The following is a 24,903-nucleotide window of genomic DNA, read 5'->3' on the forward strand; positions in this document are numbered from 1 at the left end:
AGATGTATATATGTTATAGGGTCTGTCTCAGGGCTGTGTATCCTGAACTGTAGATTTGTCAGCCTGTCCTCGTGCCAGTGCCACACTATTTCAATTCCTAAAGCTTTATAAGAGCCTTTAATGTCTGGCAAGGCATCTACCCCCTCAACACTCTTCAATCTTCCCTTGATTATTCTCAGTCATTTGTTGTTTCTGATGAACTTTAGAACTACCTTGTGATTATGACTGGACTGATGTTAAACTTATATACTTGGAATAATTTACGTAAAATATTCTGTCTTTATTGAGGAATACAGTATATCTCCCCTTTAGTTTCAGTCTTCTTTTTTTACACTGAACCGTATGACACTGCCAACAGCCTTTTTTTGACATTCCCAAAGGGCAACTTCATATGGTCAATTCTTAGAAAAGTTGATTTCTTCATATGATAATTATTCAGTTCAGTTCAGTCTCTCAGTTGTGTCTGACTCTTTGCAACCCCATGAACAGCAGCACACCAGGCTTCCCTGTCCATCACCAACTCCTGGAGCTCGCTCAAACTCATGTCCTTGAGTCAGTGATGCCATCCAACATCTCATCCTCTGTTCCCTTCTCCTCCTGCCTTCAATCTTTCCCAGCATCGGGGTCTTTTCCAATGAGTCTGTTCTTCACATCAGGTGGCCAAAGTATGGTCTTTCTAAAATAGATAGCTTCTTTAAAAAATCCAGAGTGAAGTTGAGTGGGAAAGAAGTGTGATATACTACAAACTTTTTATTCATTTTTTAATATCCTGGCCCTCAGAATTTCTTTTCCTGTCAGGAGTGAAAATGGGCTCTCGCTGGTTGGTCATCAAAAGATGGATGAGACTAAGGCTACTTATATCACCGGCTTCCATGCTTTGAGGACCACTTTTTCAAATAGTAAAGCCAGAGGCATCTACCCAGCACTTTCTGGAACCTCTTACAATTTAGTGTTCCTTATGCAGAGTTCAAGGTTTCATGACCTCACTTCCTCCCTAGAGTAAGCCTTCCCAAAACCAGGACCTAGAGGTTAGAATGTGTGTGCTCAGTCACTCAGTCGTGTCTGATTCTCTGTCCATGGAATTATCCAGACAAGAATACTAGAGTGGGGTGCCATTCCCTTCTCCAGGAGATCTTCCTGACCCAAGGATTGAACCTACATCTCTCATGTCTCCTGCATTGGCATGCAGGTTCTCTACCACTAGTACCACCTGGGAAGCCCAGGGTTTGGGATAGTCAGTGAAAAGGGGTTAGATTCTAGGACCAACTCCAGTGCGTGGGGTTTTTTCCCGCATACCAAGCAAGCCTCCAATGGCATATGGGAGTCCTACAGTTCCACTCAATTCAGACACTCTCAGAGACAGCATCAGATTCCTTGGGTTAAGGGCTCAGTCCCACAAGACTGCCCCCCACTTCAGATGCCGATCTCCAGTCTAGGTTGTCACCCGAGCTTCTGAAGTATAAATTAGAGGTTCACACAGCCTTGAATCCGATTAACTTGCTGGAGTGGCTCACAGAACTCAGGAAACTAGTTTATTCACTGGATTACTGGCAACCAGACTCCATCCATTTCGACACTTTCCAAAATCACTGTATTAACATAAACTCAGATGTGACTGAAAAGGGTTTGTTATGAATACCAAGGTACCTTTATTGCTCTCATCACTTAGGAAATGTCAAGTTAATATTATAGGCGCTCTGTGCCAGAAATGGGGACAGAGATCAAGTATATATTTATTATAAGTCACAGTATCGCAAAGGGTTTCAGATGAAATTCAGTGGCATCTAAATATGGGAATAGAGGTTTCAATCTTCTCTGTAAACTTTTAGCATTCCTTTCTTCACGCAAGAGCTAGAATAGTGACCTCTTATGGGGAAATCCAGCTACCACCACCATTCTACTCTAGAATATATATTTACCACAACAATTTACTGTATAGTGGAAGCGGGTTGTTGTCATTTAGTCCCTAAGTCATGTCTGACTCTTTGCGACCCCATGTACTGTAGCCCGCCAGGCTCCTCTGTCCATGGGATTTTCCAGGCAAGAAGTGGTTTGCCATTTCCTTCTCCAGGGGATCTTCCCAACCCAGGGATTGAACCATCATGTCCTGTATTGTCAGGTGGATCCTTTACCATGAGCCACTAGGGAAGCTGAGAAGTGGGTGTTTGGAGGAAAATTTAATCATCTTTTTCCTTCGATAGAAACCTTCTTCATAATGCATACATACACAGAGCTCCAACAAGAAGCTTTAAAATAGTGCAAAGTCATGATAGTTGTAAGAAAAAAATTCAAAGAGGCAATTGCTTGGTTTTCATAAAAAATGATTAACATCCAGTTATGAATGAATGTCATCCAAAGATTCAGGAAGTGAATTCTTAGGGTTGCAGTCAAAATGTTATTTTACAGGAGTTAATAAGCAATAATGGGGCTTCCCTGACTGCCTGCAGTGCAGGAGACACGGATTCAATTCCTGGATCTGGAAGATCCCCTGTAGAAGGAAATAATCCACTCTAGTATTCTTGCCTGGAAAATCCCATGGACAGGGGAGCCTGGTGGGCTACAGTCCATGGGATTGTAAAAGAGTCTGACACGACTTAGCGACTAACTAACAACAACAATAAACAATAGTACCCTGTCCAACCTACATTATTTTTTAAATTAATCTATTTATTTTAACTGGAAGCTAATTACTTTACAATATTGTAGTGGTTTCTGCATACATTGACATGAATCAGCCATGGGTGTACATGTGTCCCCCATCCTGAACCCCTCTCCCACCTTCCCCCCAATCCCATCCCTCAGGGTCCTCCCAGTGCACCGGCCCTGAGCGCCCTGTCTGATGCATTGAACCTGGACTGGCAATCTATTTCATATATGGTAATATATATGTTTCAATGCTATTCTCTCAAATCATCCCACCCTCACATTCTCCCACACAATCCATTCTGTTCTTTATATCTGTGTCTCTTTTGCTGTCTCGTGTATAGAGTTATCATTACCATCTTTCTAAATTCCATATATGACAACCTACTTAAAAAAAGAAAATTAACCTCCCAAGGCAGAACCACAGGCTGCTTTTAAATGCAAATATGCATTGCTTTCTCTGGCCATTAGATGTCGCTGCAGTAACAGAGCGTATCTGAGCACTACGTGAGGGTATGGAAGCCTTGCAGTTGGTGATCACTGTCCAGTTTACAACCTCCTGATCCCAGCTCAAAATACATCTTAAGTTTGGAGGATAAGGAACCTAGAAACAACAGGCTAGCCCTAAATTCTATTGCGGTTGTTTGTTCCTGCAAAGTACTCAATCCAACTTCTTCAAGAAAAGAGAGCGTTCTAAGTCTCCCTCCACATCCTCCTGGGGAGCAGGCAAGGTTTGCCAGCTGAATGTATAAGGAGAGAGCTTTGCAGGGCAGCCAGGCTCCTCTGACCTGAGCACACTTAATGGTAACATTTCATTTCCATTGGCTTTCCTCCTTACACTGCCCATCAGGAAGCAAATCAACATCAGGTGTCCATTAGGTAACCAGCTGGACAGGAAATTTCCTCACCCCAACACTGACTGGCCACTTTGTCTGAAGGTCTCGTTCTTCTAATATATATGCTTTATCCAGACACACACATACACACACAATCTGTCCATTTAATGCCACTTCGGGTTGGAACTCTTTTGAGCACTAATGACAGTAATCAGAAGTCTTGTTTAACCAGCTGAGCCCTTCCTTCACTGTGCTTACACTCATTTTATTCCTTTTTCTTTCTCTTACCCTGGCTCCTGGCTGGCATGCTAGAGACTGGAGAGGTAAATAAAATTATGCATGTGCATGTTCTGATGGGATGGCTGCTGGTGGGAAGGGGGTGAGTCAGCCCTGTGCACCTCGTGTGCCCTCGTGGCCCCCAAGACCACCATGCCTGAAATGCCCTTGGCCACACTTCAGCACATTTCAACTCAAGCTCTTCCAGGTACACCCACCCTTGCCCCCTTTGTCTCTCCCACACCTAACCCAGAGCTTGGGACTGAAGAGGCTGGCAGCACTTGGTGTATTGAGAGAACAAGTAGAAAGGAAACAAGTAGATGGAGATTGATTTGCCTCCATGAGGACCAGGGAGTCCTGAGCAAATGGTTCTCTGAACAGTTCATGTGGAAAAAAAGAGAGAGAGAAGCTGCCGGGAAAATCTAGGGAGCAGCTGAGAAGGTGGAGCTTTGGAACACAGTGGGCCTTCTGAGAGGATCAGGAGGAAGGCTCCAGCCAAAAGCTGGGTCCCCGACAATTCTGCCTGACCTCCCCCTGTCCCTGCAGTCCGTATTAGGTGTCTCCGTTTCATCAAACATAAAACCAAGTGTTAGCCTGTCGCTTTCTACACAGGGGACTTTGACCTCATCAGGGCTCACAAGGCAAGCAGGATTAGGCCCGGTCAGCATTTGAACTAAAAGCACATAAGATGAAGAAGGACAAAGGTGGTATCCAAGTGGCACAGCTGACTGAGCAGAATATGCACAGTCTCTGGGTCAAGAGAATCCCCAGCTGTTCAAACTGAGATGCTGAACTGGGCACAGAGCTTCATCCATTCCCTCCAGGGTGCCTCTCCCCTCTCTGGGTTCCTCATGTTCATAACCCACATCCTCAGCCCTGAGCCATATTTCCTCAACCCTGAGCCATATTTCTCCAGCCCCGCTCCCGCACTTCTCATCGGTTGCTGGACACTGCTGTTTGGCCTCCGCCTCTCCAGGGTCACCTCGAAGTATGTATCAAGCTGACTTCTCCCTCCGCTGAAACTGTCTTCCCAGGGTTCTCCATTTCGTTGTGGTCATTCCCCACTTACCCAGGCTGCAGACCCAGAAGTTGTCTCTCTTCCCCCTCCCCCAGTCAGCCTTGAACCCAGTTGGGTCGTCATTCCTCACACTCCCATGTTGGTCTTGTCACTGTCTCTCCCCTCCTCTAGGACCTTATCAGCTCATACGTCGACTACTGCAGTCATCTTCCAACTGATCTCAGGATTCATTCTAAAAATTAGCATAAGCATTGGGCACTGATGTACCAACCAGGCACTGTGCTACATGCTGTATGCTTATTATCTCATTTTAATCCTGGCAACAGACCTACCAGATTGGTACTGTTCTTATCCAGCCCATTTTACAGAGGAGAAAAGTGAGACACTAAGAGGTTCCATAGCCCACCCAAGTCCACACACTCAGTAACTGAGTAACTTGCATCACCAGGGTCAATATTCATTTCTGCCTCCTCCAGCCCAGCCTATGGGCTTCTGCCAGATGAATTTTCTTAAGATCTGCCTGTGTCGTGTCCTTTATTGCCCTGAGAGAATGAGGGCTGGGCCCCTTGGCCCCGCAGGCTGCCCTTACCAACTTTGCCACCCTTGTTGCACTGAGGCCCCCTCTATCAGGAGTTGCACAATCAGATGCTGGCAGGAACTTGGAAGTAGTGGAAAGAAGAGAAAGTAGGGAAACCCGGATAATATAACTAACACTCACCTCCTAAAGAATAAGCTTGCAAATGCACTCTGAGCCATCCTGGCTTTCAGAAGCATTCTGGAGAGCTAACTGCACTGTGCTTACAAAATGTGATCAGCATCTAAATACGAATTGCAGCGTGGAACAAAGTGGCCAGGGGAGGCTGCAGTGAGTTCCCCTTCTCCGAACAGTAGATGCCATTTAGAAATGTGGGCCCATTTTTCAAGGGAGCCTAAAATCCAGATTTTCCTGTGAGATCCCCCAATCTTTCAACGTTGGCAAATACAAGTTGTCAGATTCTGCCTGAGCTAAACAAAACAGGATTTTTAAACCTCTGCCTGTTCCAGCCTCCAGTTCAATCAAAATTATCTCCTTAGCCCCTCTCCTCCATCCCCCTGAAGAATAAGTGTATTTCACATTCCTGTCACCTCTGCCTGAAGCATCCACCTCCATCTCACCTGAGATGTGCCTCGTGGTGGCTGGCTCTTAGCAAGTTGTTGTTTAGCTAATTCATGTCCAACTCTTTTGTGACCCTATGGGCTGTAGCCCACCAGGTTCTTCTGTCCTTGGGATTTTCCAGGCAAGAATACTAGAGTGGGTTGCCATTTCCTACTCCAGGTGATATTCCCAACCCAGGGATCAAATCTGCATCTCCTGCATTGGCAGGCAGATTCTTTACTGCTGAGTCACCTGGGAAGCACTCTTTTGACTTACAACAGCACATATCTGTTGATTTCATTTGATAAATGAGTTCACTTTTCCTACCCCTTAAACAGTGGTCCTATTGTGATGGATCAAGACATCCATCTTGTGTTTTGCCTCTGTAAAACCACAAATGAGGGCGTTCCAAACCACTTGAGAGGGCATTTGGGGGTAGGAGAATCCAAGTTACTTAAAGTGTGCTCTGTCAATAACTATAGATGCTGTCTTCACTGTCACTACCCCCACCCCCAAGGGCATATTTTGTTCCAAAAGCTTTGTGGTTGAACAGCTCCTTTTAGGTGCTTCCCTGGTGGCTCAGATAGTAAAACAAAAAAAATCTGCCTGTGATAGGGGATACCCAGGTTCAATCCCTGGGCTGGCAAGATCTCCTGGAGAAGGAAATGGCTCCCCACTCCAGCATTCTTAGGGCTTCCCTGGTGGCTCAGATGGTAAAGAATCTGCCTGCCAATGCAGGAGTGAAGTCGCTCAGTCGTGTCCAACTCTTTGCAACCCCATGGACTGTAGTCTATCAGGCTCCTCCGTCCATGGGATTTTCCAGGCAAGAGTGCTGGAGTGGATTGCCATTTCCTTCTCCAGGGGATCTTCCCAACCCAGGAATCATACCCAGGTCTCCAGCATTGCAGGTAGATGCTTTACCGTCTGAGCCACTAGGGAATGCAGGAGACCTGGGTTCAATTGCTGGGTGGGGAAGATCCCCTGGAGAAGAAAATGGCAACCCACCCCAGTGTTCTTGCCTGGAGAATCCCATGGACAGAGGAGCCTGATGAGCTACCATCCACGAGGTCGCAAAGAATCAGACACAACCGAGCAACTAACACTTTCATTTTCACTTTTCAACCCCTTTTAAATGATACACTTAGCCTGTGTGTACACTCTGGTCCAGCTAGTTTAGTTTCCATAGCGTTTCTCCACGTGCCCTACCTCCTACCATCTCTCCACCATTGCTGCACGCCTCCACCCTTCCCTCCGGAAACCTTCTCTCATCTTCTCAAGAGGAAAGAGGTTCCCGGCTCTGAACGCCCATAGCTCCCTCTCTATAGCTTGCAGGCCCATGTCACATGCTTCCTTGTGTCATAATCTTCTGTGTTCATGATTCCTTCCAGACTGAGCTCCTTGCCTTTGGGACGTGTGTCTTACATGTTTGTCCCCACAGCACATAACCTCATATAGCAGGCACTTGATACTTGTTTTAAAATGAATAAAGTTCAGGGCTGGCTTCTGAGTTCCCACTGCCTTGTGAGTACAGAATTGAACCTTAGCTGCCACTGGATGAGCCCCAAGCCTGTGTGCTCATCCCTGCCCTGTGCTGAAGGTAAAAACAGCCTGCCTTTTCCTGCCTGCTGACCTAGGGAAACCTCGGCTTTGTCCCCTGCCTCATACTGCCTGCAATCCTTGCTCTGATAACGCACTATCTCCAACCCCCCGCCTTAGCTCTCCTGTTCTGTGTATCTCAGCTCCAACACCTGTTACCATTTCAAGATAAGTAAATACGCTAAAAGGACAGAGAAAAACAGTCTTGATGGACACCCCCTCTTCACAACAGCCTCCCAACACTTTGTGCTTGATGAATCAGCATCACAGTGTTTGCACTTGCATGTTGATTTCAGTAAACGTGATATGAAGGAACAGATCTAGATCTGGCATAAGGATGGGGATATGTCTGGAGGAGGTAACCACAGGGAAGTCTTCCCCCGGAAATAAGAAATGACAATAATGTGATAATAACTACCATTTATTCATCATGTAATGTGAACCAGGCTGTGTATCATCCCATTCCATCCTCTTCATCCACCCTATTAAGTAAGTATAGTTAGTATCCCTAGTTTCTAGGTGAAGAAATGAGGCATGAGGCACAGAGAGGGTAAGTTACCTGCCCAGCATTCACTTAGCTACCAAGTGGCTCGAGGGCTAGGAAATCAGGTCTTTCCTTCAGGCCCATGCTTTATCCACCAGGGCTCCCGGGGCTTGTTCCTGCTGCTGCTGCTAAGTCGCTTCAGTCGTATCCGACTCTGTGCAACCCCATAGATGGCAGCCCACTAGGCTCCACCATCCCTGGGATTCTCCAGGCAAGAACACTGGAGTGGGTTGCCATTGCCTTCTCCCGAGCTTGTTCCTAGATGCTAGGTAATCAGTTAGGGTTTTTTTGTTTTTTTTTTTTTTTTCAGTTCAGGATGACAGAGAATGAAACCTAATCTTGAGATTTGGGAACGCTGGGCCTCAGTTGAAAAAAAAAAAAAAAAAAACCAGTAGCACGCTAGCTCAGAAACGGGCACGAGAGTGGCTTTGGCCAAGGAATGGTTAACTCAGTTGGAAGGGGAAAAAAAAAATCTTTAGAAAACCAGGCTGTTGGGCGCCCTGGCTTTCTTTGGTTACTGGCAGCCTGACAACGGAAAGCTTGAAGCCTGCAGATTGAAATGAGGAGCAGAGAACATTCAGCAGCCGTGGACCTTTGGCCGCCTCAGACTGGCCATGCCGCTCGGACAGACTGGGAAGAAAGCCCCAGCAGCTCGCCGAGCCCATGGCAGAGCAGGTGCAAAGCCCCAGCATGAGAAAGTGTAGATTATTCTCAGCACACCTGCCAGGAAGCACTACATGCGTTTCAGGTGTGCTGCCTAGTTCAGCATTTCTTGGTTGACATGGCATCTAGTCTCAGGAGGACTAGAGTTCTGTTTCCCCAGCACAGCCAACTCGCCCGCTGGTCCACAAATACAAACACCGCTGGGTTCTCGGCTCTCAGGGTCATGGGAGAGGGTGGGAACGTTGCCTTGAGTTCACTGCATCTCTAAGTCCTTGCCATCATTTTGCTTTGGTGGCCGGGCCCTTTGGGAACTGGCAGCTTCTGCCTCAGTCAGTAGCATTGCCTTGGCATTCTGAGGGGGGAAAAAAAGGACATTTTTCGGATCCAGGTAGAGGTCTGGACATCCCTCAGGCCAGGTGGCTTTGTTTGAGTATCATCATTAAGGTTTAAGGAAAGAAGTCTCCCCTTTGTTCCAAAGGTGTAGAGTGTCCTAAATACTTTAGGGATGGCAGTTGTTGATCATGGAAACAAGACCATTCCCTAGAGGGCAGGCACGGGGCGGGGCAGAGGGCTGGGGGGTGGGCCCAGGGCCACAGGGAGGAGCCTTCCTAATTCCATTCATTGTAAAATCACTCTGCCCTTTCCTCCTGACTTGCACTGTCTCATTCTTTCCAAGAGATAAAGTCTGGGAATCAAAATGGCCAACCTCTGTTAAGCAGACTTCTTTGAGGTCCAGCTGGACAATAACAGCAGCTAAAATGGGAGCTCCCCTTCCCCCTGCCTCCAGGGTTGGGGTGAAGAGCGGGGAAGGGAGGGAAGTCCCAGGAAAGGGCCACAGCTGTGAGCACTCATCTGTAGGCCCTGCTGTCAGGAGGAGATGCACACTGGGGTTTGTGAATCCCTCTGCTGGCATCAAGCCAGCTTTAGAAATGCAGCACCAGTTTTTACCTCCTTTCCCTCACATAGATGTTATTCATTTGTTTTGGAGATTTGTTTGTCTCTTTTTTGTTTGTTTGTTTGTTTTTGGCCACGCCATGTGGCATATGGGATCTTAGTTCCCCGACCAGGGATTGAAACTGTGCCTCCTGTATTGGGAGCTTGGAGTTTTAACCATTGGAACACCAGGGAAGTCCCTGTTCATTTGTTAAGGGAGGTGGTTGTTTGTTTTTTAATAATTTATTTACTTGTTTTTGGCTGTGCTGGGTCTTCATTGTTGCATGGGCTTTTTTTCTTTAGTTGCAAGTCACAGGCTCCAGAGCACAGACTCAATAGTTGGAGGCACACAGGCTTAGTTGCCCCGCGGCATGTGGGATCCTCTTGGATCAAACCTGTGTCTCCTGCATTGGCTGCTGCTGCTGCTGCCAAGTCGCTTCAGTCGTGTCCGACTCTTAGCAACCCCATGGACTGCAGCCTACCAGGCTCCTCCGTCCATGCATTTTCCAGGCAAGAGTACTGGAGTGGGGTGCCATTGCCTTCTCCGCCTGCATTGGCAGATGGATTCTTTACCACTGAGCCACCAGGGAAGATCCCCTGCTCATTTGCTTTTGATAGCTGTGTTTATCTTAAAGCTTTAATTGGCAGACTAGCTCTGTGGTCCAGAGTGTGGGCTTTAGATGCCAGCCCTGCCCCTTACTCTGTGTGTGAACTTGGGTAAACCACGTTGCCTCTCTGAACCTCACCTTTCCTCCTCTGTAAAACAAGGGGAGAAGTGCCTGGTTCATATTCCTGTGGAGAAGACTGAATGGGGTTAATGCAGACACAGAGCCAGACACATGATAAATACTCAATAAAGCTAAGGTACTATTTTTATTCATGAAGCATCTCTTCAGAATCTACTCAGGCATGATTAGAGGCCTGATTAGAGCTACAAAAGCCAGGCCAGGTGTGTTTATGTGTTTTCTATGATCACTATAAACACACAAATGAGCTAGCATCGAAAGACCTCAAAAGATCTTCCATCTCTATAGATAATGGTGAGAAGGGATGGTAGTGGAGTGGGTCATTCATTGGTTGGGTTAATTTAACAGGTGTTGACCCAGAGGCCACTGGGTGCAGCTACTGCATATGTCTGTGTATTCCCAGCCTGCTGAAAATTGGCATGTGCCAAATCTTTTCCCGCAAGCTTCCTACGCAGTCTCATTCCTTGTCAAGATGACACTAGGGACACCCCTGATGGTCCAGTGGTTAGGACTTGGTGCTTTCACTGCCAAGGGCCCAGGTTCAATCCCTGGTCAGGAAATTAAGATTCCGCAAGCTGTGGGGTGTGGCCAAAAGATCAAAACAAAATTTTAGAAGGTAACACTAAAAGTTGGCTGTGCCCTGCACACACTGCCACGGCCTCCCTCGGCTGCTCCCGTGCCTGCATCTCAATTGCTTTCTTGAGTCTGGTCCAGCTGCACTTTTGATTTCCCCACCTCCACCCCCAGCTGGTACGTGGAAACTATTTCTCTTCTCTTCCCAAGCAAAATACTAGCCTGCTGTCCGTTTCCTCGCTGCCCCCACGTCACTGCAGGCTTTCCGAGTGGGTCATTATGGGGGATGGCTTGTAGGCCTGCCAAGCCGGGAGCAGCTGCCTATACCCGCTTGCATGGACATCCCCCGCCCCCAAGGAGCCAGGGTGTTTCTCAGCTGTATGAGGACAATTTGGGGGGACCTAGCTCTGCCAAGAGAAACTTGAGCCGTGTGGCTCACAAGACATAAAGCCCCTTTTACTTTAATACCATTGGATTTTTTTTTTTTTTTTGACTTGTCTGACTCCTCGGGATTTGCCAACTGCCTTCCACGAATATACATTCTCAGACGGCTTGGAAACTGGATGGTGTGGTCTTCAGTTTGTGTCCTATGTTACTGCAGAAGTTAGAAGTTGTTTCCAAATAACAAGTAAGAGGTTATGAGCTCCTGTTGGCTCCAACTAGCAGACTCTTTTCTTCTTTTTTGTGTATTCTTTCTTTTGTCTCTCCTTTTACTCTTTTTTTCAATGAAGACTTTGGGTTTTTTAGAGCAGTTTTAGGTTTACAGCAAAATGGAGAGGAAGATACAGAGATTTTCTATAGACCCTCGGCTTCCACACATGCACAGCCTCCCCCAGTATCAACATCCCCCACCAGAGTGGTACACTTGTTACCACTGATGAACCTACCGTGACACAACATAATCACCCCAAGTCCAAAGTTTACCTTAGGGTTCACTCTTGGTGTTGTCCATTCCATGGATTTATGCTAATGTATAATGACGTCTTAAGTATCCTCTCTCTTCATGGCTTGATAACTCATACCTTTCTCAGTTTAGTATTTCATTGTCTGATACTGGTTCATTTATCCATTCACACACTGAAGGACATCTTGTTGCTTCTAAGCTTTGGAAGTGAAGAATAAAGCTGCCTTAAACAACTATGTGCAGGTTTCTGTGAGGGCATAAATTTTTAACCTCCTTTAGGTAAATACCAATATCTAATCAGCACAATCGCTGGCTCCTATGGTATGAGTATATTTAGTTTTGTAAGAAACCACCAAACTGTCTTCCAGAGTGACTGTACCGTTGTCCATGCCCACGAGTAATGAAGGAGAGTCCCTGTTGTCCCACATCCTCACCAGTATCTGTTGCCCTTGGTGTTCCGGATTGTGCCCATTCTAGTTGATGTGGAGTGGTAATTTGGTTGTTTCTTATTGTTGAGTTTTAAGAGTTCTCTCTATGGTTGCTTATCAGATATGACTTTTGCCGATATTTTCTCCTAGCCTGTGGTTTGTCTTCTTATTGTCTTCATTCATGCTTTTTTACAATTAACATTCTACCTTTTGCCTAGGGAACATATGCATTTGAAACAAAATCCAAGAGGTACAAATAATGTCCATTAAAAAGCTAGTTTTCCCCAACCTTTGTCCCTCGGCCCCTCCAGTTCTCTGTAGAGAAAACCCTATTGTTTCCAGTTTTTTACCTAGTCATTCCACACATGGTCTATCCAAAGATATACATAAACATGCATATTTATATTCTTTTTGTTTTTAGAAAATCAGCAGCATGCATATATCTCTTCTACGCTGTTTTCTTTTCCACCTAAAATGTATCTTGGAGATGGCACCTTATCAGTCCAGATTTAACTGCCACATACTTTTAAATGGTGACATCGTGTTCCATAGTATGACATACTATCTCTTTGATAGACATTCAGATTATTTCCAGTTTGCTGCTCTTATCAACAATGCTGCAACAAAAATCCTTGTAACATACATCATTTCCCACATGGGCAAATGTATCTGTAGGATAGATTCCTAGAATTAGGATTGCTCTAATCAAGGGAATATGAGTTTACATCTTCACAAGTATTATTTAATTATTTCAGTACTCATGGAAAGAATAAAAAAAACCTAAAACATTGCCTCTGGTAGAAGACCTCTGGGGAGTTTATCACAGAAACAATCAAGCACATTGCTTTGAAGTGCTTACCTATCATTTCCACTGACTGCAAATCTGATCCTTCTTTCCTTCAATATGTATTAAGCACGTTCTGGGTGCTGAGCATATTGGTAGCCTTTGGGAACAAAACCATAAACAAGATAGACATAGTCACTGCCCTCATGGTATTTAGTCTGTGAGGTATGGGGGGTAGAGAGACATGAAATAATTATACACTGAAAGTGAAAATGTTAGTTGCTCAGTCATGTCTAACTCTTTGCAACCCCATGAACTGTAGCTCTCCAGGCTCCTCTGTCTGTTGGATTCTCCAGGCAAGAATACTGGAATGGGTTGCCATTTCATTCTCCAAGGGATCTTCCCAACTCAGGGATCGGACCCAGGTCTCCCACATTACAGGCAGATTCTTTACCGTCTGAGCCACCAGGGAAGCACTATCCACTAGATCATTACAAACTGTATCACACGCCATGAAAGAGAAGTACGGGGTGACCAAAAGTGTGTACTGGGCTCCTGACTTAGGCTGGAGATCTGGGAAGACTTCCCTGCAGAAGTAATGTTTAGTCTCATCGGTAAGAAAGACTTAGCTAGGCAAAGGGAAGCACAGATTTGAAGTCCTAGGGGCAGGAAGGAGTTGTGGAGTAGGACCAGCAGCGTGGATTAGAGGAGCAAGAAAGAGCCTTCAAGGTCATTTAGTTTCAGCCTCCTTAATCTGATGTGTGAGGAAAGGAAGGTTCAAGGAATTCAAGGACTTGGTCAAGGTGAGGCAAATGGTGGCAGAACCAGATCTAGGACTCAGCTTTCTCAGGTGACGTCTGCTGTAGAACACTGCGTCCATTCTGGCAGATCTGAACTTGACACCACAGGATAGTCACCTGGGTTTGTATGGAGGGAGGATTTAAGTTCAGGGCCTTGTGGTTAGTAACCTGATACGCTTTGTGTCTCTTTACTAGTAAGATACAGTTTGGGCAAATGGCAGTCTAGCATTCTAGGCTCCTGGGTTGGTTTAGTCTTCAGTATACTTGTCTCTTCTCCAAGCTTTGGGAGGTTTTGGGGGTTTTTTTGTTGTTGTTGCTGTTGTTGTTTGGGTATTTTGGGGAGTTTTTAGGTTTGGGGGGTTTTCTGTTTTGACCATGCTGCACAACTTATCTTAGTTCCCCAGCCAGGGACCGAACCTGAGCTCTTGGCAGTGAAAGCACAGAGTCCTAACCACTGGACTGCCAGGGAATTCCCTCTTCTCCAAGCTGAAACACTCTATAGTAATGATAATGGTGGTTACTATTTGTCAAATGCTGTTCTAAGCACTTTACATGTATTTCATTTAATCTTGACAACAATCCTATAAAACATGCATTATTATTATTATTATCCCATTTTACAGATGAGGAAATTGAGGCTCGGGTAGGTCAAGGCATTTGCTCAAAGTCCCAAGGTTAGTGAGTGGCAAACTGAGGTCTCAATCTAAGCAGTCTGGCCTCAGTGCCCATGTGCTCTCACTGCCCAGGTGCTCTCACTGTCAGCAGCTGGGGGGTGGGCTCAGGTCTTAGCCTTAGCTGCTGTGTGCTATGAAAGGCCCACGCCAGCGAAACTCAACCTGTCTGCCTATCAGACTCATGTGGGGAGCTTGCCAAAACTGCTGACGTCCAGACCTCACCCCAAGTCAGTTAAATCACAGTCTCCAGGGCTGATTCCAATCATTGATGGTTTTGAAAAGCTTCCATGTTTACTCTAATATGTAGCTAAAGGTTGAGAAGCATGGCTATATAGCCATACCAGTCTTTCTTTCTTTGAGGATATCTTAATCCGAGCTGCTATAACAGAAATACTATAGATTAGGTGACTTGACAAGCACTTACGCCTCACGGTTCTAGAGACTGGGAAGTCCAAGATCAAGGTGCCAGCAGGTTTGGTATCTGGTGAGAAGCCACTCCCTGGTTTGCAAATAGCCATTTTCTTGCTGTCTTCTCCCATGGTGGAGTGAGAGACATTATTTCTCTTGTGTGTCTCCTTATAAGAGCACTAATCCCATTGATGAGGGCTCCACCCTCATAACCTAATCACCTGCCACCTCCAAATACCATCACAGTAGGGATTAGGGATCCAACATATGAACTTTGGGGACACACAGACAGTCAGTCCAGGGGGCAACCAGCAATATGATTTTGCCTTTGCAATCTGGGTGTCTATTTGTTTTTTTTTTTTTTTTATTAAATAAAGTTTGTATTTTGTATTGGAGTACAGCTGATTAATGATATTGTGATAGTTTCAGGTGCACAGCAAAGGGACTCAGCCATACATGTACATGTATGCATTCTCCCCCAGACTCCTCTCCCATCAAGGCTGCCACATAATATTGAGCAGAGTTCCATATACTATACAATAGGACCTTGTTGGCTATCCATTTTCTGGATATCTGTTTAGTGTGACCCTTGTAGAGGCATTTATTCATACCATACCATGAGCAAACTCATGACTTTGAGCAAACTCCAGGAGATAGAGAAGGACAGGGAAGCCTGGCACACTGCAGTCCACGGGGTCACAAAGAGCCGGACACGACGGAGCGACTCAACACCACCACCATGAGCTCCAGTCCTAGCATAAAGAATCCATTCAGTGTGTGCTGTGGCACCCACATTCGAGGTTGCTATGTGGTAACAGGTTTACAGAGGGCTGAGGTAGTAATCTCACTGGAAATAGTGTAGCTTAGTGGGATAGAGCTTCAATCTGACCCAGATTCAAGTTGATGCTTTTTTCAAGCAGTCTGTGATTTTGAAAATTTCTCTTTTGTCGGGCTCTATTTTGCCATCCATAAAACTGGGCTAGTAAGATAATACTGCCTATTTCATGAGGCTCCTGTGAGGATTAAATGAGCTAGTCCATGTCAAGTGCTCAGTGTAATGCCTGACACCTATAACTCTGTAAATATTGGCCATTTTATTTCCTGGCCATACATGAGGCTTATTTGAGCCCGGTCACAGGTAAACAGTTGTACTGGGGAAAGCTACTAGCGACACTGATATTGAGGGGAATTTTGTTTGACATTTGACGAGTGCCTGGTATGTACAATGAAGGGTATTAGACCCTGAAGAGCTGGGACAGTGAGGACTGCCTAGTGTCTGCTGCCATGAGCTTGCAGGCTGCCAGCCCAGAGATTGCATCCAGATAACTTATACCAGGTACCCTGGCCCATGGCAGAGGTCTAACCAGTACCTCAGGGAGCACAACACAGGAAAAGAAAAGACTGGAGATGTTTCGGTTCAAGTCCAAAGGTGGGCTGCAGGCAGAATTCCGTTTCTCATGGCACCTCAGTCGGTCTTTTTCCCTCTAAAGGCCTTCAACTAATTAGATGAGACCAACCCACATTATGAAGGGTAATTTGCTTTACTCAAAAGCCTAGTGACTTTTTAAAAATTGAACTATAGTTGATTTAAATGTTGTGTTAGTTTCAGGTGAACAGCAAAGTGATTCAGTTATATATATATATATTTATATTCTTTTTCAGATTCTTTTTTATTATGGGTTATTACAAAATATTGAGTATAGTTCTCTGTGCTATGCAGTAGGTCTTTGTTGTTTATTTTATATACAGTAGTGTGTATATATTAATCCCAAACTCCTAATTTATCAAATTAACAAAGTCTAGTGACTTAAATGTTAATCACAGCTACAAAATACCTTTACAGTAACATCCCAACTGGTATTTAACCAAATATCTGGGTACTGACCATGGCCTAGCCAAGTTGACACATGAAACTAGCCCATCATGGGGTGATATTGGGAAATGATGCTGGGAAGATAGGTGGGGGCCAAATTGTAGAGAGTTTTGAATTCTATTAAGTTTTCTTTGGAAAACACTCCTTCTGGAAGTTTTCCTTTGGAAAACTGGGGATTGGTGAAGGTTTCAAAGCAAAGCAATGACAGTATCTGATGAGTTTTGAGTGGTATACACAAGGGGTGAAGAGGACTTAAGGGAACTCCTATTTGGGGCCTGAGCAAAGAGGTCAAAATACATATACAGTTTGTGGTGTTTATTAGACTTTTAAGTGGAGAGATGTCAAGTCGATAGTTGGTTACATGATCCTCTGGCTCAAAGGAGAGAGGGGGCCAGAGGAGAACAGGAAGAAGGCCAGTGCAATTGAAGTGTAGTGGCGCAAGATGAAACTGAAAATATGTCCTGGCGCAGGTCACGCAGGGCCTGAGCCTTCGCGTCATGTGTTCAGCCAGTTCCTACCAGCTCAAGAGAGCTGATTATTAAATTGCAGCAAATTTGGGTGCTGGTTAACCTCACAGTTGGTAGCCTGCAATCTGCCATGGTAGGAGTATTTACAACATTGAAATAAAGAAATTCTACAACTCAGGGCTTCCTCCACCCACAGAACCAGTTGTTAAATATTTACTACAATATTACCACTACAGCTTACAGACAGCAGTGAAAATTTTATATTTATTCTCAGTGGCTTTAATAAAGTCATTAAAATATTTTAAGCAGGTGAGTAAAAAGATTTGATTTTTTTTAAATCACTCTGGCTGCTCTATAGAGACAGAAGGCAAGAAGTCTCAAACTTTTTCTGTCCCAAACAGACTACTAAGGATGCTGCTACAATGGTCCATGTGAACACTGAAGGCGGAGTGAAGGAAAGACATCTGAAAGATTGTTAGGGTCCCAAGATTGACCATAGATCCTGATTCATCACAAACTGACTATAACTGAACCTGTTATATAATTCATGTAACTTGGTTAGTGTTTTTTGTTTTAGTGGTGGTAGGGGATCCCAGGTTGCAAAATTATTACCTTAACTCATGACTGGGGGCTTTTTGCTATTTTACTGGAAACCAGCAGAAGATAGATCAATAATATTATCTCATAACAGAATAAGACAGTTAATTTCCTGCATGAGCACAATCTCCTCTTTTTAATATTTCAATCTTCCAGTAGCAAGATGCACTTCAAACCTTGCAATTAGGCTGATTCTTTCTAAGGGAAAGGAAGCTTAATATCTCTTTGACAGCAGTTCTTTCTCAATGGGATAGGAAGGAAAAGAGGCCATGTCAGAACAGTGCTAAGATGAACACTTTAAAGACATTCGCCAAAGACCCCTGACCATTTTTGGCTCCTGTAACTCTAGGCTGGAGACTCAGCTTGTTCGTTTCACATTCCTTTTCTCATACTCTGTCTGTGCTTGGTTGTTATTATACCTCAAGGGGAAGGCCTAACCCCAAAGTTCACCCTTTGCCTTGATGGAGAACAGAAATCCCTTTCCTACAGAGCTGAAATTCTAGTTGGGGGGTAGGAGCAACCAATAAAGAAAATAAGTAATTATACCAACTATGAAAGAGCAAGGAAAGGAGATAGGCCTGGCCACAATCAGTTCAGCAGGGTAATGGAGACAGATGTTAAACTGAGTGGGTAGAGTGGGGAGGTGGGAAGAGAGGAAGTGGAGTCAGCCAGAGTAGACAGCTATTTCAAGAAGTACAGATGGAAAGGGAGAGACATGTCCATCCACAGCTAGATGGATAAGCAAATTATGATACGTCTGCACAATGGAATACGACTCAGCAGTAAAAAAAACCTGTTGATGAACACAGCATGGATGACTCTCAGAGGCATCATGCTGAGTGAAAGAAACCCATCTCAAAACAGTTACAAGCTCTATGTTTCCATTTATATGACATTCTCAGGGAGCAAAACTACAGGAACAGAACAGACCAGTGGTTGCCCTGGCCTAGGGTGGGGGGTGACTGTGATTATAAAGGAGCAGGAAAATTCTGGGGGCTAATGGAGCAGTTCTATATCCTGATTACAGGGGTGGTCACACAGATCTATACATGTGTGTGCATGTATGCTCAGTCCTCAGTCGTGTCTGACTCTTGCAACCCCATGGACTGTAGCCTGCCAGGCTCCTCTCTCCATGGAATTTACCAGGCAAGAATATTGGAGTGGGTTGCCATTTCCTCCTCCAGGGGATCTGACTCAGGGATTGAACCTGCGTCTGCTGCACTGACACGTGGATTCTTTATCACTGAGCCACCAGGGAAGCCCATCTATACATGTGTCTATACTCATGTAACTACGCCCAAGCAAGGTAATTTTACTGTATGTTACTTCGGGAACACGAGATTGGGCAGAGTCTAAAAGACAAAGATTGGAGGAAGGAGTTGTTTTTTCATATGGGAGGGACTTGAGTTTATTCATTTACTAAGGGAGGAAATCAGGTCTCTTGGGAAAGGTGGCCAAGAGGAATTCAAAGGTGTGAGATCCAGGGCACCAGTGGGAAGGAAAGATGATCTGTCTTCCCCACAAACTGTGCAACACAACACAAACTCCATCTGGGACAGAGGACACTGTGATGTGCAGGGCGTTGTGTATGGTGAGGTTGGGAAGAGCCACTGGGAGGAATGGGAAACGATGCTTCCAGAGTCACCCTGCAGTATGATGGTCCAGCGGAGGCTAGAGACCTCAAAGCTTCAGTGGTGCCGACCTGTCCCTTTGTGGACTCATGTTCAACAGCTTGGTGCAGAGAAGAGGTTGGTGGGGAGGGGGGATGGAGATCAGCTGAAGGACAAAGGGCAAGGATTTTAAGACCAGGAACAAAAAGAAGGGCTGGGAGGTCAAGAAAAGGAGGACCATGAAGCCAACAGGGAACTAATAGCATGGGAGACAAGGGAGAGGGCATGTGACTAGATCAGTTAGTGATCCAAATGATTATGGTTAATAGGCATCAGGGAGCAGGGGAGCTGGATGGATGAGGACACTGGTCCAAGCAGTTCTGAAGTGGAGACAGAGGACTCATATGTCAGGTTAGGGGTTTGACTGACATTTAGAATACTTTATACAGAATAGTCATAGCAGGACTTCCCCAGTGGTTCATATGGTAAATAATCTGCCTGCAGTGCATGAGACATGTGTTCAATCACTGGGTTAGGAAAATCCCCTGGAAAAGGAAATGGCAACCCACTCCAGTACTTTTACCTGGAGAATTCCATGGACAGAGGAGCCCAGCGGGCTACAGTCCATACGGTTGTAGAGAGTCCGACACGACTGAGCAACTAACACTTTCACTTTCAGCTCATATTTATTGATCCTTTCCATGTGCCTGACACCAGTACTTTGCATGCACATCTCATTCATTCTCACAGCAGATACTATTCCTGTTTTCTAAATAAGGAAACTGAGGCTCGAAAAGATTAGATGAGTTACCCAGGGTCACATGACCAGTAAGTGGAGCAGCCATGGACTAGAACCCAACCTGTTTCACTCCAGGGTTTATGCTTCTCTGACTAATATACTCTATTGCTTCTCCCATATGGAAAAGCTTGATTCCATCATAATAAAATGCTATATTGACCTCAACTAGACATCTCAGAAACGAACCTAAGTAGATGTATAGCTTGATGTCAATGTGTCTGCATTTCTGAAAGCCACCTATAAGGGGCTGTCCCCCTCACACTGGATGAGTGTTGTCAATTCTGCCTGTAGATGGTATATTGAAAAGTTCTTTCATTTGATCATAAAATTATTTTGTCAAAGGACAAAAAATTACTTTCAGAGATGGGGCATTTTGGTGGTCAGCCAGAATGGTACTGGGAGTGGTGATGAAATGCATGGGGTAACCAAAGGAGTGGGTGGTCAAAGGGGTGTCAAGGTGAGGATCATGGATGCCTATGTCTAGAAACAAGGTATGAGATGGAATGACTATAGATGCTAAAGTTCCCTATGACGGTGGTGACTGTGGAAGAGGGGGAGCTACTAGGTGTCACAGGCCTCAGTGAGTGTAGAAGAGTGGCCAGGAGGCCAGTAACTGAAAACAGCAACGGGTGTGGTTTAGTGCCACCAGCCCCAGCTGAGAGCTTTTGACATGAGAGTGGCCAGGGTCTGGGAACAGAAAGCGGGAGCTGGAAGAATGCCCTTCCCTCTGCTGCCCATTCCAGGACATCTGTGAGGTGGGGAAATGAGCAGCCCCTATTTGAGGGCTTCATAGAGGAGGGATCATTTAAGACAAGGAAACAGAAGGCACTTAAAAAAGATTAAAGTCTCTGTTACAACCTGTTTAATGTAAAACAGTATCCTTGGCAGCTTGCAGCTGTTTGTGAGTATAGTATATGTGTTAAATCCTTATAGCTAATAAAGAAGACAAATGAAAATGAAAAAAAAAGATTAAAGGCCTGAGAGGTGTCTACCATGTCCAGAGGGTATAGATTGAGAGGCAGTGGTAAGTGTGAAGTGGAGTCTGTCCAGAATAGCTGCTTCCTTCTAAGAACAATAGCCCCAAACATGTGAATCGGGTGTCATGGCTTTCCTGCCCACTAATACTCATTCTAAGCCTACAGAAAAGATAGAGTCCTGTGGCGGCCATTTCATCATCATCTTGGCCAGGACATTGAATCTTGAGACCTTGGCTGCTTGACAAAACCATTATTTCCCAGTGACTAAATCACCTCATCCCCTCTTCTCTTTCCTACCAGGCTCAGAGCCCCTACCTTCCCCATGGTGGAGGGGTGGATGTCCATTTCTCAGGAGCAATGGACTGCTTCCGGCAGATAGTGAAAGCCCAAGGGGTCCTGGGGCTCTGGAATGGATTGGCAGCCAACCTGCTGAAGGTGAGAGAAGTGGTCAGTCTCCTACTTGTCCGCCTCACCACTGCCACCCTGTTCTATACCTTTGCCACTCCCTCTGCAGTTTGCCTGCAAACACCTCCTCTAGCACAGAGCCTGTGAATGCAGGCTGGATGTTGGCCCTAAAGAGTGGGGACCCTGTGCAGTGTTGGGACATCTGATACCCCATCCCAGAGGAGCTAAGCATTTAGTGTCAAGGTTCCCAAAATGGAGGTTCGTAGACTCCTAAAAGGACTATAACCCCCTATCCTAAAATTGTATGAAAAAATGTGTCCATATGGGCGTATGTGCATCTCTCTGGGGAAAGGATCCATAACTTTTATCATTTTCCAAAAGAACTCCATGACTTTAAAAAAAAAAAGGTCAAGAACTGTGGACTAACCTTGCACTAGTTGGCACAGAAATGATTCCAATCAAGACAAGATTATATTAGGAATTGCCCAGCTGTCCAGTGGTTAGGACTGAGCATTTTCACTACTGAGTTCAATCCTTGGTCAGGGAACTAAGATCCCACAAACCATGCATGGCATGGCCAAAAAAAGGCAAGTGTATATTGACAAGCAGTGTTAGATTGTCTACATGCATATCAACCCACACCCAAGCTTCCCCAGGGCAGGCCCTTCAATGGCTCTGCCACTCCTCTCCCCAACCCTCACTGGGCCGGCTTGCATTTTTCCATCTTCCCTGATTCCAAAATAATGACCATGTTGTATTGTCCATAGCCTTTATCTCAGTTTACCCTGATCCAAGTTGATTGCAGATGCATTAATGTTTTAAGATTTTCACATGATTTTCATTTTCTTTCTCTACAGATAGTTCCATATTTTGGAGTTATGTTTGGCACCTTTGAGTTCTGCAAGAGAATCTGTCTTTACCAAAATGGTTACATCATGTCTCCTCTGAGCTATAAATTGACCCCAGGGGTGGATCAGAGTTTGAAGCCCCAGGAGTTACGGGAATTAAATAAGTTCTTCAAAACTGGACAACTAAAGTCTAAAAAACCAACTCTTTAAAACTGAATGGAACTAGAGGTGCATTGATTGAAGGCGTGTTGCAATCAGAGAGGAATGTAGCCTCAGAATTGTGCACGCATGGAGTAACGAGAGGGTGCTCCTGTCTGCTGCTCTTGGAAATGAGAAGATTCGGCCATACCTGAGCTCCAGAGTGATGGCCCTGTGAACACCTGCACCACCGTGATTTTATAACAAAACCTAGCAGTAATGAAATGTACAGTTTACACTCTGCATATAAATAGGCAATGTCAGTCAGTCAGTTCAGTCACTCAGTCATGTCCAACTCTTTGCGACCCCATGGACTGCAGCACACCAGGCTTCCCTGTCCATCACCAACTCCCAGAGCTTGTTCAAACTCATGGCCATCAAGTTGGTGATGCCATCCAACCATCTCATCCTCTGTCCTCCCCTTCTCCTCTTGCCTTCAATCTTTTCCAGCATCAGGGTCTTTCCCAATGAGTCAGTTCTTTGAATCAGGTGGCCAAAGTATTGGAGCTTCAGCTTCAACATCAGTCCTTCCAGTTAATATTCAGGATTCATTCTCTTTAGGATTGACTGGTTTGATCTCCTTGCAATCCAAGGGACTCTCAAGAGTCTTCTCCAACACCACAGTTCAAAAGCATCAAATAGTTGAAAAGCATCAAATAGGCAGTGTACAAAACACCAAAGAAAGGGCCTGCCCATGACCCCTCAGAGCAACGTGCTTTTGAAGTGACTGGGCAGACAGCATGCTGGAGCTCTGCCACAGGCTCACAGGCTCACAGGCTCACTAACCCACAGCAGCCTAGTTTCACCCAGATTCACTAGAGACTTCCCGATCCAGTCATTATAGAACTCACAATCCTGGCTGACTTTGGAGTGCACGCACCATGATGTAAATTATGCCTTACCAGAAACTAAATGAAAAGCATTTAACATTTAAAAGTTACCACCGTCATAGTAGATCCAGCCTTCTTTATTTAAGTTTGAAGCCTTCTTGTGTTTCTAGAAGGTAGTTTGTAGCATAACTGCTTCGTTATGCCCCAGAAAACCTTCTTTCAGTTAGTCATTGTATAGTTCAAATGGCCTGAATTCTCTGCCTTTTTAGTTTGCTTTGCAAGCCTACCCAGAAAATAAATTATTTAGCCAACTTATTCTTACAGCATGTCCCAGTTGCCTAGAGAGGATCAAATAGAACATTTGACACACACACAGACCCACAATGTAACTACAAAAGCACTTTGGGCTAATCATGTCTACTAGATTTTTTTTAAATCAAATTTTGGGTTTATTCTACCTTGGGGATTCTATGTCAAGTTTATGTAATTGTACCTTTTGAATAGCCTATCTATGCATTAAAAAGCAATATCTAATATTAAGTTGTTAATTTATACACACACAGAAAGAGACTTTCAGTATGTTGGAAGTATTTTTCCCTATTAAATTTATTTTCCAAAGAAAAATTATGTGTTGGTCATTTATTATTAATTTGAGTTAGAAAATTATTGCTATATACATACTGGCCAAAATCTTTAAACTCTCAGAAACTTGTCCTATTGAAATATATCAAAATAACTCATTTTTTCAGCCACTGGGGCAGACTGTGTTTTATGGAAAAGAGAAGTTGATACACACAAGAAAATCTCATCTGTAGCCCAATCAGTTACAGTTTCGTTTCAGTTCAGTTCAGTCACTCAGTCATGTCTGACTCAGTTGACTGCAACTCCATGGATTGCAGCACTCCAGGCTTCCCTGTCCATCACCAACTTCCAGAGCTTGCTCAAACTCATGTCCATTGAGTCAGTGATGCCATCCAACCATCTCATCCTCCGTCATCCCCTTCTCCTGCCTTCAATCTCCCAGCATCAGGGTCTTTTCCAAGAAATCAGTTCTTTGCATCAGGTGAGTTTAGAGGTGACAGGTGAGTTTAACAGATTCTTAACCCAGAGTGAATAGTTCATGTTAGTTACTCTTGATTTTCCTTGAGGTGAACAACTTTTTAAAAAATTCTGAAAGCTGTAAAAAAATATTTTTAAAACTCTAGTACTGTTCCTAAAACAAATTTCCAACTTCTTGTATTTTCCCAGAGGTATGAAGGAAGTGTTCTGCTTTTCTGCTTTATGGTTTGCAATGGGCTCCACCAAACTGGGCTAAGTACTTTGGGAGGATTATAAAGA

The 24,903-nt window shown here is 44.8% G+C and overlaps 1 protein-coding gene and 1 non-coding gene across 2 annotated transcripts in view; both read left to right on the top strand.

The window, feature by feature from the left end:
• SLC25A43 (solute carrier family 25 member 43) overlaps positions 1–24,189 on the top strand; it is a 40,900-nt gene extending 16,711 nt beyond the window's left edge. Inside the window, exons 4-5 of the mRNA XM_070784954.1 lie at positions 21,585–21,719; positions 22,547–24,189. Of these exons, the coding sequence (XP_070641055.1) occupies positions 21,585–21,719; positions 22,547–22,747 (336 nt within the window). The 3' untranslated portion in view covers positions 22,748–24,189. The remainder of the gene's footprint in view (positions 1–21,584; positions 21,720–22,546) is intronic.
• On the top strand, positions 10,878–10,950 carry TRNAE-UUC (transfer RNA glutamic acid (anticodon UUC)). The gene has a single exon. It is a non-coding gene; the product is annotated as a tRNA-Glu (tRNA).
• Positions 24,190–24,903: the final 714 nt, after the last annotated feature.

Source organism: Bos indicus, chromosome X (assembly GCF_029378745.1).
Source record: "Bos indicus isolate NIAB-ARS_2022 breed Sahiwal x Tharparkar chromosome X, NIAB-ARS_B.indTharparkar_mat_pri_1.0, whole genome shotgun sequence".
Taxonomy (NCBI): domain Eukaryota; kingdom Metazoa; phylum Chordata; class Mammalia; order Artiodactyla; family Bovidae; genus Bos; species Bos indicus.